Genomic DNA, 12,192 nt, shown 5'->3' with positions numbered 1-12,192 from the left:
TTACCCTAGCGTGTAAGTAAGCTCTCGAGGCTCAAACCGGGAGTGTTGCCAACACTGGCCCTAACAAGAGCAGTGCTTCGCAGAATCTAGCACCGTAATGTGTTCGATATTCGATTTTTAAAATACGTTAAATACATTTATAATAACTAGAGGTCCCGCAGTAGTCGAAATTCGACTATAATTAATTGGAATTGTAAGTTTGTACACTATTATGATTGTATTTTATACTTCTGTAATCACAAATTTCGCCAAGACTACACTATAAAAATATTAACAAAGACAAACAATATTAAATCTATTCTCAATTTGACAACAGACGCCAAGAACAAAAGTTTGACAATAAATAGTATGCATGCGTGTGTGCGTCAAATACCAGGTATGTAATGTGTGTAATGTTTTCTTTATTGATTTAATGTATCTTTTAGGCATTATTTTGAAAAAATATTAGCATTATAATAATGTATTGTATATGGTACACCGCAACATACCTGCTATATTTTTTATATTTTACAGAATTTCTGTAAATTAAACGGTTGTCTGGAAGAGATCGCTTTTAGCGATAAGACCGCCTATTGTACATATGTGCTTTTTGACTGCTTTTTTTTTTTTTTAAATGTAAATTGTGTTGGTGTGCAATAAAGTGTATTCTCTCTCTCTCTCTCATTGTGCACTTCTTCTCTATATTCTCTATAAGTGTGGAAAATTTCATACTCCTCCGTCCGCGCAATTTTAGTAAAAAGGGATACAAAGTTTTTGCTTCACGTATTAATATATAGATTGCGTTATTCAAATAAACATCGACATTTCTTTGGTACGTAGACACCTCCAAATGTATCATAGCGAAGTTGGGTGCTCAGCTTCAAACGGAAGCAGTAAACAGAATTACCCATAAAATGTTTATTATGGCATATTGAAGGCTTAAACACGTCACTAAGGTACCATTCATAAATATTATGATGTTTGGAATGATTTCGTGGTGTAAAATGTTTACCAGGTACATTTGCTAGTTTTGAAATGTCGCTTTGTTCGTTTGAGTGAGAATTTTATGGTAATTACAATAGATAATATAATATGTACACTGCTAAATCCCTTACAATTTTTAGCGGTCGCCCGGTAGTCGAAATTCGACTGTAATTAATTTAAATTAAAAGTTTGAATATTATTATTAAGGGTCTAATAATATTAAAGACAAACAATATTAATATATTCTCTGTTTGACCACAGACTAACAATAAACAAAAGCAAAAAAGTGTGTGTGTGTGTCAAATACATGGTAGTGTATGTAATGTTCTTTTTTTTGTTGATTTAAAGTATTTTATGCTCAATTTGAAAAAAAAAAATTGCGTTCGCACTCCTTCTCCACATTCTTTATAAGTGTGGGAAATTTCATACTCCTCCGTCTGCGTAATTTTCGTAAAAAGTGGTACAAAGTTTTTGCTTCACGTATTAATATATAGATAAAGATAAGCGTAAATTAAGGCCACTATAATAGTAAACTTGTCTTAGAAAAATCTTCATTTCGCACCAATCTATCGCCGAACATTATTTTACAGCGAAAGACCAGATTTATATAGACGACTACTTCAAAAAGCTTAGACATAATTATACAAGTGCCTAAACAAGTGTTCAGAATTCAAGTTTTCAGAGCAAAGACATGCGCTGGTGTCTTTTTTATCTCTCTGTTCGTTTTGACCGCAGAAAATTTCAGTTTAGAACTGGTCACGCATATTTAGGTGAACTCTTCAATTTTTTATAACACTACATACACCCAGTGGATTTATTGCCTCAGATATTAAACCAAAGACTTCAATTTTTAGTGTTTTTTTTTCTACCTATACTAGTAGCTTCAAAAGGTTATCCTAGCTTCAACGGACGTGTAGGCCACTCACGGGGTGACTGGCCATTTTGCTAACACTAGTCCTAGCAAGAGAAATGCTTCGCTGAATCTACCATTAGATCGAAATCGCGATCCACTAAGAAGATCGGGCGAGAAACTCAGTCGGCTATTTAGTTACACGTGCCCAAATTCAAAATTGTAATTTCTCGCTTCAGAAAGCATGCTTGCTATCAATGTCTTCCAAATCGGAACATTTACAATAGATTCATTTTCCATATCGTCAATACTATTCCATAATAGAAATTCCGAATGCTCGAATTCGAATAGTCTAAAGGAAAATCTTTGATTAAGTACCTTTAAAGGGAGAACGTACATTCATTACGCATTGGAAAGTTTTATTGAAATTAGTAATTAATTATCAATATCAGTTTGCACTTTCAGGCCAAAAAATAGCGCTACCAGCAGTTCCAACGTCTTGATCATATAACAGTTTTCATAAACAAAAAGACATCTATTTCATCAACGACTCATAAGCCTGACCGACACGATCAGAATTGTGTCTCTAAAAAAGAACAAATTCATCAAATCATTTGTTTTACCTTAAATACCGTAACATACTTTTGAATATCGAACCATGTTGTCTTTACCACTAAACGATTTCACACCAAAATTTTCGACAACGAACACTAAAGCCTAATTAAAATAAATGGTATCGCCCGGTTAACCGTATCACTGACACGTGAAACGGTAATGGAAGGAAAATGACCCTTTAAAATTCTCGGAGGTGGTAATTAGACACAAGCTACGATAAAATCGTATTCGGTTTGACACATTGAATAATTTATAGAGCGCTAAATGACCATCGCGAGTGCCGCTCGTGCACTAAAGAAATCGATACGCATAGGTTGCGGTAAGTCATGCTGCCTTTACATCGAATTGCTTACTGGAGGTTAGTATTGGCGCGAGTTAGAGTTAGTAGTGGAGTAGTGCTAGTTTTTATTATAAACTAGCCGAGGATAGCCCCCCGAGGAAAACGTCACTGCACAATGCGAAGGGTCCATTAGTATTGCACTCGCGTACAAACCTTCGACAAAACCGAATGTCGATGACTTTTATTCAACACTAGCTGACCTGGCAGACTTCGTAGTGCCTCAATCGATAAATAAAAGACCTAAACTTTTGTATAAAATAAACTTAAAAAAAACAAAAGGAAACCGTCTGACAGGGGACAACACATGAGTCGTTTAGTGGGTGGGTCCTAAAAGCCTTGGGCCCGCGGTCTGCTCACAACACCATGCAGATCGTTGAGTCTCACATACCCCGCGCGCCCCTTTTGCGCGGGGACCTCGTAGGAGGTTCGGCCCTCTACCCGAAAAAAAAAAAAGGGGACAACACATGAAAGGAAAAACAAAATTGTTTATTTTTATATAATTCCGAGCATTTTCATATTTATTCAGCTTTTAAGCCTTCTCTGGACTTCCACAAATAATTCAAGACCAAAATCAGTCCAGCCGTTCTCAAGTTTTAGCGAGACTAAGGAACAGCAATTCATTTTTATATATATAACTATATAGATAGATAGATTATCAGATCGGTAGATCAGCGCACGGTCTATGCGGTATAAAGTACTAGAGCCTACAAATCCATCTATCCGCTAACACAATTATTAAATGCCTATTGCTCTAGAAGATCTCGTGGACGAAGCTCCATGCGCTGGGCTGATCAGGTGAAAATCCTTACCAAAACCCCAATTAACGAGTTTGTGCGCCAAGCTACATTTCACGAACTATGGAGAACAGCTGCTGTCAAGGCTTTAATAAACAAGGATTCCACATGACCACGATTGCTTTGTCAAGAATAGCCGACTATGATGATGATGATGATGATTACTCTAGGATTAGGAGGCATATAGTGACTGGCAACTGTACTCAGTACTTGTCAAAGAATGCAACGTAAAACCTTACCCATACATCAGCCCGCTAAGTTTCTCGCTGGTTCTTTTCACGATTCTCAAAGAATTCAATGTGGAAGCTAACCCATACATCAGCCCGCTAACTTTCTCGCTGGATCTTTTCACGGTTCTCAAAGAATTCAACGTGAAACCTGACCCGTACATCAGCCCGCTAACTTTCTCGCTGGATCTTTTCACGGTTCTCAAAGAATTCAACCTGAAACCAGACCCGTACATCAGCCCGCTCAGTTTCTCGCTGGATCATTTCAGCAGGTCAAGATTCTCAAAGAATTCAACCTGAAACCTGACCCGTACATCAGCCCACTAAGTTTCTCGCCTGTTCTTCTCAGCAGGTCACGATTCATCGGCCCTTGAGCTGTTAGCTCTCCTTCGGAGGTGCTCGAACAGCTGTTAGCAAATCCCACTACTACTGGCTGAGCTCGCGTTCGCCCACCTGTCCTAGTGAAACTCGAAAGGCCTCCGGGCCAATCATTCCATCCCAAAAAAAGGAAGAAAAAAACTTTGATATAATAAAACTTTTGTAGCGGAAATATTATTATAACGCATAAAGGACGTATTTAAACCAAACCGCATGATTGAGCCGCGACCGGAATAGGCAGAAAAGTGGCATTTACCCGCCACTCTATACATTTTAACGTTATGCCATTTTATTCTAAAGACCTTCGACCGCATATTCAAAACGGCGGTATTGCCTTGGTGATGTCTATGGACCGGTGACCACATTGTACGGTATGCCTTGTGTAAAGCAATCAAAAATCATTATTATTTTTACTTTTTTTATTGCTTAGGAGGGTGAACGAGCTTACAGCCCACCTGGTGTTAAGTGGTTACCGGAGCCCATAGACATCTACAACGTAATACTTGAGATATAAGTTCTAAGGTCTCAAGTATAGTTACAACAGCTGCCCCACCCTTCAAACCGAAACGCATTACTGCTTCACGGCAGAAATTGGCGGGGTGGTGGTACCTACCCGTGCGGACTCACAAGAGGTCCTACCACTAGTAAAAACAACCTCCTATAAAATATTAAGTCGTCAAAAACATATCCACGCTATAGTACATTTAATGTGTGTACTAATTACTAATTTGAACGCTCGTATTCTGTAAAGCATGCTCGCAGAAGATCGCAGATCGAATCGAACTACAGAGCAATTTCGAATTTTAATTACATTTATACATCACAGTTAATGTTTAAATGTATTTACTCTAGGTACTCTGAAACAAATAAAAATAAATACGAACCTAACCTATGAATGTACGTGGTCAAGTTAACGACTTGCTAAATAATTAGTATCACCTATTAATTTTAAAACATATTATGTACTTTAAATTTCAATTTCATCTATGAAATTCTAAGTTTGCCTCGGGAGAATTTTGAAGTACATTTATCAAAACATTAATCCTAAATAGCGCTCCAACTTAAACATGAATATTTATTTTGTTTGGTATTTATTTTATCTGGTCGAAAAAAGGTAAAACTAGGCTTGCAAAAATTATGATGATTTTTACACCAATAAAGCTATATGCGTATATGACATTCATTGTTTTTACCTTCAAATGCACACGCGCAAACCATATCAGAGATATAATCGCACCTACCACCGAGTGTTGGGTAAAATGGATTTAAAATGATCCAGGGGTTGGAGCCCGAAATGATGGAGTGGTCATGTGTCCGAGCAGCTGGACAAGAGACCAAGTGGATGCGGATCACGAGAAAATGTCTCAGGTGGGCGCATCATGATGCCCAGCAATGAGAAAACGATTAGAAGAGTACGAAGATACCACCGAAAATCCTTTTCAAAAGCCCGCTCGAGGAAAAACATGCTATAGTACTTAGGAAATACTTTGGAGGGTAGTTCATTCCAAAGATAGTACATATGTAACGAAAGAGATGTCTTAAATCGTACAAGAAGAATACACTTTCCTCGAGTCATACTGCAGAAGTACAGTTAACGGAAACCTCTCAAATAATTGCTCATGAATGCACTGCCAGCAGAGTGACTTTATTGGTCGCTAGGAACGCAATCCTGAAATCGAAGACAGGTTTTGGTTCCTGATGCGAAAACATTTTAGAATCTCATTTATTTCACGCAATGCTCCAGCGCTGCAACCATATTCCCTTCATCATCGGAACCAGTACTATTAGCTATTACTAAGCAATTGCTATTACTATATATTTATTATAATGTGTATGATGAAAATATACCATATCTCTTAACAACACTGGTTTACTGGTGGTAGGACCTCTTGTGAGTCCGCGCGATACGGTTATACATAAACATAACGGTTAGAATTAAAAAAAACCATTATGATTGAGCTAAAACAGAACACGTTCGAAAATGTCCCCATTTGCAGTCCGTTACGTTGTTGTTGACAAAAAAAGCTAATAAATTATAAAAACAAAAACAAAATAACGAAAGCTTTTTTAAAAGTAATCTTCTGTACTCTAATTTATTTCACTGTCATCAACCCGAAAACATTGTTATCAACGATAAACAAAAAGAAAACAATATAACTCCCAGAATCGTTACCAATGAACTCGTAAAGCAAGACAACTCCGGGCACAATCGTGCATTCGTTCGGTTTAATGTCGACATTTGTTTGAGAAACGGCAAATTCGAGACCAAACCAAACAAAGCAATGTAAATAACGTACTGTAATGTAATTTTAGCAGAAATTCTAAACTGTTATGACTCTTCGTAGGATTGGATAAGCGCGCCCATATAACTAACTTTGCAACGATAATTTTGAACGAATTTTTTTGAACATCAACAAAATTTTGTGCAACTGTTTTGAAATATGTGTATTTCTTACAATGAACTTACTTAATGACAACGAATGCGGCCACCACATCCATTGGCAAAGTAACTAAAAAAAACCCGCAAATTAGCTTGGTACTCTAAAATGTTAATGGTAATGTTGATTTGGCAATGGTTGATAAGAAAATACTGACGGAATGGTTTCATTTTTCAATTATCGCAATTATCATTGCTATAAATAATTGACACCATATTCACTTTTCAATGAACTTCATACTTGACGAAAACATGTAAATGTATTATTGTATAGCAGCTGTCCACGCGGATGCATCGCTCACACAAGTAGGAGAGAGACAGATGTCGAACGCTGCCGAACGCAGAGGCCGATTGTGCCTCTTTGTCGCTCGTTGCGCGCTCTCGTTTGCACTTCAAGCCTTAAATGGAACGCCTCAGAGCGAGGTAACGTCGCATGAGTCATGTTTTTTCATGCGTGCAGCCGGCTCCATCGAATTATAAGACGTTGTCACGTCAAAACTTAATCAGAATTGACATACATTGACAAAAGTATTGTTTTATATTACTTGTGAGATTTCGTATAATAGTGTAAAAACGCGATAGATAGAGTTTCATTATTACCTCGTTCGTTTTGATAAATTTGTATTATTTTGAAGTGAAAACTTCTTTAGAATCGTTGTGATTTCAAACCGGATGCAACGGAAAAAACGACAGGTAAGAGACACAAATACAAAAATGTGTAGGATGAAGCCAGCAAAGAATGAGACAGAAATATACATACTATTTAATACAGCGCCATCTGTGAGATTTTTTAATACTAACGTGTGTATGAAAGCTCTTGTAGTGAATTTTAATTTAGGATTATACGTGAAATTAAAATATCAATTCACAGAGGGCGCTACCTTACAATTATTTACTAATGACAAAATTTTACACATACTTAAGACGTTTAGGATAATTATATTTTAATTTTGGAAGGTTTCACTTCTACCACGTGTGAATTGCACACATTTTGTTTTTTTGTTATCTTTATTGCTCATTCGCTGGTATTCGATTTTGAAACTTTGAATTAGATACCATGTCAGTATAATTTTCTATTGCTTTAATTTGCTTGCTTTAATTTAATTTATAACCGACTTAACCTAATAGGTTCTAATAAAGAATAAAAAAGAAAAAAAAAAATTCAAATCAAACTATAAAAAAGCTTTCAGTTTATTAAAATAATCTAGTAAGAGTCATTGTATGCCAATGTGATTTAGTCCCTATTTTTATTTATCATATAAATTGTTTAAGTCTATTACAGTTTCAAACGTTGTTTTTGAATTTATACAAAGCATTTGTTTTAGTAGAAAACTAATTTTGAAGACGCTTTTGATGAAGAAATATTATTTAACTAAAGTTTTTTTTTGTGTAGCAAAGGACTCCGGCTATGTTTTTTGACTCACCTTAAGTTATTCTTTAAGCCCATAGCCATAACGTCAATGACGTCGAATTCGCACAATTCGGACTAATTTCCAGTATTCAAAATAGACAGAAGACTTGTTTCGCGACATAAATAGGCAGGTTGGCGATATCTGTCCGAATCAGTTCACAATACGCATTACGCTCCGTAAAAGCGATATTATTCTACTAAGCAAAGTGACGAAATCAAAGAAATCGTCGTGGCCTAAAGGATGAGACGTCCGGTGCAATCGTATCTAGCGACGCACCGGTGTCCGAATCCCGCAGGCGGGTACCGATTTTTCTAATGAAATATGTACTTAACAAATGTTCACGATTGACTTCCACGGTAAAGGAATAATATCGTGTAATAAAAATCAAACCCGCAAAATTATAATTTGCGTAATTACTGGTGGTAGGACCTCTTGTGAGTCCGCACGGGTAGGTATCACCACCCAGCCTATTTCTGCCGTGCAGCAGTAATGCGTTTCGGTTTGAAGGGCGGAGCAGCCGTTGTAACTATACTGAGACCTTAGAACTTATATCTCAAGGTGGGTAGCGCATTTACGTTGTAGATGTCTATGGGCTCCAGTAACCACTTAACACCAGGTGGGCTGTGAGGTCGTCCACCCATCTAAGCAATATATAAATAAAAAAAACGAAATGATAAATCGGTCATCAAAATAGCTTAGAACATTGCAGCCTTAATTTTTTATAACTAGCTAGCATCGAAACCGCTTCAAAGGCAGCACATAAGTCAAGGTCGCCGCTTTCCATACGCTACGCTACGTAAATCACTAGTGCCCTGATAAGCACGGTCGTTGATTGATTAGTTTTCTACTCTTTTCGTTTTTTCTTTGCCTTTTCACTAAATAAAATGAATACCAAATTCTTTGTACCATTCTTTTGCTTAGATCAATTTTATGATAGTACTTTTGACGCCTACATATTACGAGGAAGGCGAAATAAATTCTACATTAACTTGTACACCATTGCTTTATTGTGGTATGATATTTTACTAGACAATGTCTGAGCCCGTAGAAATCATAGCGTGAATATCGCCACCTGCCTTGATACCTGAGGTGTCTATGTTTTTATTGTTTAGTAATTACAAACATTACAATGTTTGCGGGTTTTGATAATTATTAAACGATGTTATTTTCTTTATGAACTTTTATTTTATACCATTCTCCCAACAATACAAAACTGAATTCCGTTCTCACGTTCATATTAAAACGATATAAAAAAAAATAGAAATGAAATCCCTTTGAATTTAAGTGAGTACCGGTTTGCGCGTAGGATCCACAGTCTCTCCTGTGATAAGCCGTAACATAAGCATTTGGACACGAAAAAATTATATTCACAACTACGCTCACATCTCTTCCATGTTTATTGTTCCAAATAAGAGTATTCTAGTCCTAATAGTGAAATAACTAGTCCAACTGAGAATTCAACCCTCATTTCTCATAACGTTCACGAATGTCGTGTCTATGAGCCCCGATAGTAGCTACACACAAGGAGAAACGTGCCGGTCACCGTCCTCGTCGAACCCGTCGCTTGCGACGAAGGGCTCGACGAGTGAATTTACCCATAGACACAGCCCACTGAGTTTCTCGCCTTATATTCTCAGAGGGTCGCGTTTCCGATCCGGTGGTAGATTCTGCGAAGCACTGCTCTTGCTAGGGCCAGTGCTAGCCACACTTGCGGTATAAGCCCTGTCAGCTTACCTACACGTCAAGGAGAAGCTGAAATAGCCTCTCAAGGCTATCCGCATAGGTAGGAAAAAAAAGTGAACTAGTCGAATTCGACTTTTTGTCTTCAATTATACATTATTCAATATGGACTTAGTTTGTTTGGTGTTAAATGAATAACGGAGCCCATAGTCATCAATTAATGCCGCCACCTACTTTGAGACATGAGTTCTATATTGCAGAACCCTAAACCAATAAAATATATGTATGTAGTATAGTGCAGATAAGAAAATTACGACCTCCCAGCTAGATACTCCCTAAGGACAATGGATGAAGGTCCGTGTAGTAAGTCTATTAATATGTTCTGTTTCTTTGTTTCAGATTACGCTATAGAAAGACGACGAGTGCCACCATATACCAAGTGTTCTTTACTAAAATATTAAGATTAGGTAAGTTTCACGCAATGTTTTAAAGTTGGTAAGGCTATTTCAGTCGCCTTTTCCTCCCTAACAATTCGCTGGTAGCCTAACAGGCCAAACCAGCTTCTCGTGGACAGATAGTTAAGCTCACGGGCTCATCGCGAGAGAATTTGATAGCCCTATCAGGAAGAGCAGGGCTTCGCAGAATCTACCACCGGATCAGAATCGCGACCCACTGAGAAGATCCGGCGAGAAACTCAGTAGGTAAATTTCTGTCGCCAAACATTCGTCGTCCGTTTTCAAGAGTGAAACGCTTTTTATATATTATAATTGAAACTTTTAATTAGAAATCGTAAGCTGGGTTTTCCATTACAACGACTGTGGGCTCCAATAACCACTTAGCACTAAGAGCGCCGTCATTACTGCTCAACTAAAACACAAAAAATAGATAGCTAAGAAAGTAATTCTGCACACTAAGCTCGTACATGCGTAGAGATCCCACTAGCCCGTATTAACTGTAGCAATAAAGATAAGCTGACACGTTCGGTATTTTTCAGCATTTTCGCTCATTCGTCTAACTGTGTAGACTGGGAGCCAGAAATGTTTCAAAGTAAGTGCTGTATTGATGGGACTTCGCAGTTTATTCTTAATATATTTTTTCTGAGGATAACCAAATTTTGAATATTTCCATATTTTCTAGATTTACGCCCAAATTTCTTTCAACAGTGATGTAACTTTAGCTCATAAAAACTACCGTTGTGTGGTAATGTTTCGTTAAGGTTTTTTTATACATACTCTGAAAAATAATTTCTAATCTTCCTAAATTTAAATCTATGACATTAAAAAAACATATTTTTAGTAATTCCAACCTCCTGTGCTTCACAGATGTCTACATCTGTAATATCTACATCGTATAGCTTCCCTTAAAAACATTCACGTAAGTGTCTAAACGGCTAGTACGCGAACATCAACCGAACTACTTTAGGACTAGACTAGTAGACAATAAGGTCGAATATAGCTTGCAAATCGATATTCAGTTACGTAACCCAACATAAAAAGGTAATTTACTATGACAGCATTCATACGCTCTCTGGAGGGCTCTTGGGTAACTTGTTTACATTTGTTACGTTTATGTTTACGGCCGTTTAATATAGTAAACAAAATTGTGCAAGTCATCTGTACTTGACCGGTTATTTATTTGGGAACTATTTTATTGCAAGCCGCATTTTTTCTCTGCTTACTTGCTGATTCCAGTTACGCGCCGACGGAAAGGTGAGCTCACGGGCTAAACCTGAGAGAATTTGCTAACACTGGTCCCAGCAAAAGCAGTGCTTCGTAGAATCTACCACCGGTTCGGAATCGCAACCCACTGAGAAGATCCGGCGAGAAACTCAGTGGGTGCATTCTGAGTGCACACGGGTAGGTACCACGATCCTGCTTATTTTTACTGCGAGGCAGAAATAAGCAGGTTCTTGGTACATCTATTCGTTCCGTTCCTAAGAGAGAACCGCTGTATAATTGACTTGTCTTAAGTTGGATTACAGCATTCTATCTTCTATGGACATTAATAATCGCTTCACACCAGATAGGAACTTAAACTCGTCCGCACTTTTAAGGTGGTGAAAACAATAATTAAAGTCACTAAGCTGATGCAAAGTTAAAATTTGACTCTTCGCCGTGTGATATGCTAAATATAATTTTAAATGTCATTTTACGCGAACAAAGTTTGACTATTGCTAAATAATTGACCAACTCCGTCGAGGCCTGAGAATTGTACAGTTTTAGTATTGAAAAGTTCTTTAAAATCACGAACACTTAAAGCTTCGCAAAACTAAACTTTGACTTCAAGTTTTTGATTTATGACAAACGATCTTGCGACCAACCGGATAATGGATATAGGATTGTTTCGTGGACTTTTGCGAGTTTACTCGATAACTCCTTTTACGGTTGGAGGCCACGTTTATTGTTTTGATATTATTATTTTAACTGACTCGGTAGCGCAGTACTTAACTGCTCTGACTTTTGTGCCGAGGGTCGTGGAATCGATTCCCACATCGGG

The 12,192-nt window shown here is 37.5% G+C and overlaps 1 protein-coding gene across 4 annotated transcripts in view; it reads left to right on the top strand.

Moving 5' to 3' along the window:
* Positions 1–12,192, top strand: part of LOC114242215 (uncharacterized) — a 245,435-nt gene that overhangs the window by 139,057 nt on the left and 94,186 nt on the right. For all 4 annotated transcript variants that reach the window (XM_089730835.1, XM_089730832.1, XM_089730836.1 and 1 more), the window contains exon 4: positions 10,096–10,163. In XM_089730835.1, the coding sequence (XP_089586961.1) occupies positions 10,096–10,163 (68 nt within the window). The remainder of the gene's footprint in view (positions 1–10,095; positions 10,164–12,192) is intronic.

This window comes from Bombyx mandarina, chromosome 11 (genome assembly GCF_030267445.1).
Source record: "Bombyx mandarina strain Sakado chromosome 11, ASM3026744v2".
NCBI classification, from domain to species: domain Eukaryota; kingdom Metazoa; phylum Arthropoda; class Insecta; order Lepidoptera; family Bombycidae; genus Bombyx; species Bombyx mandarina.
Note: the sequence above shows the minus strand (reverse complement) of the source record. Positions and strands in the feature narration are given on the sequence as shown.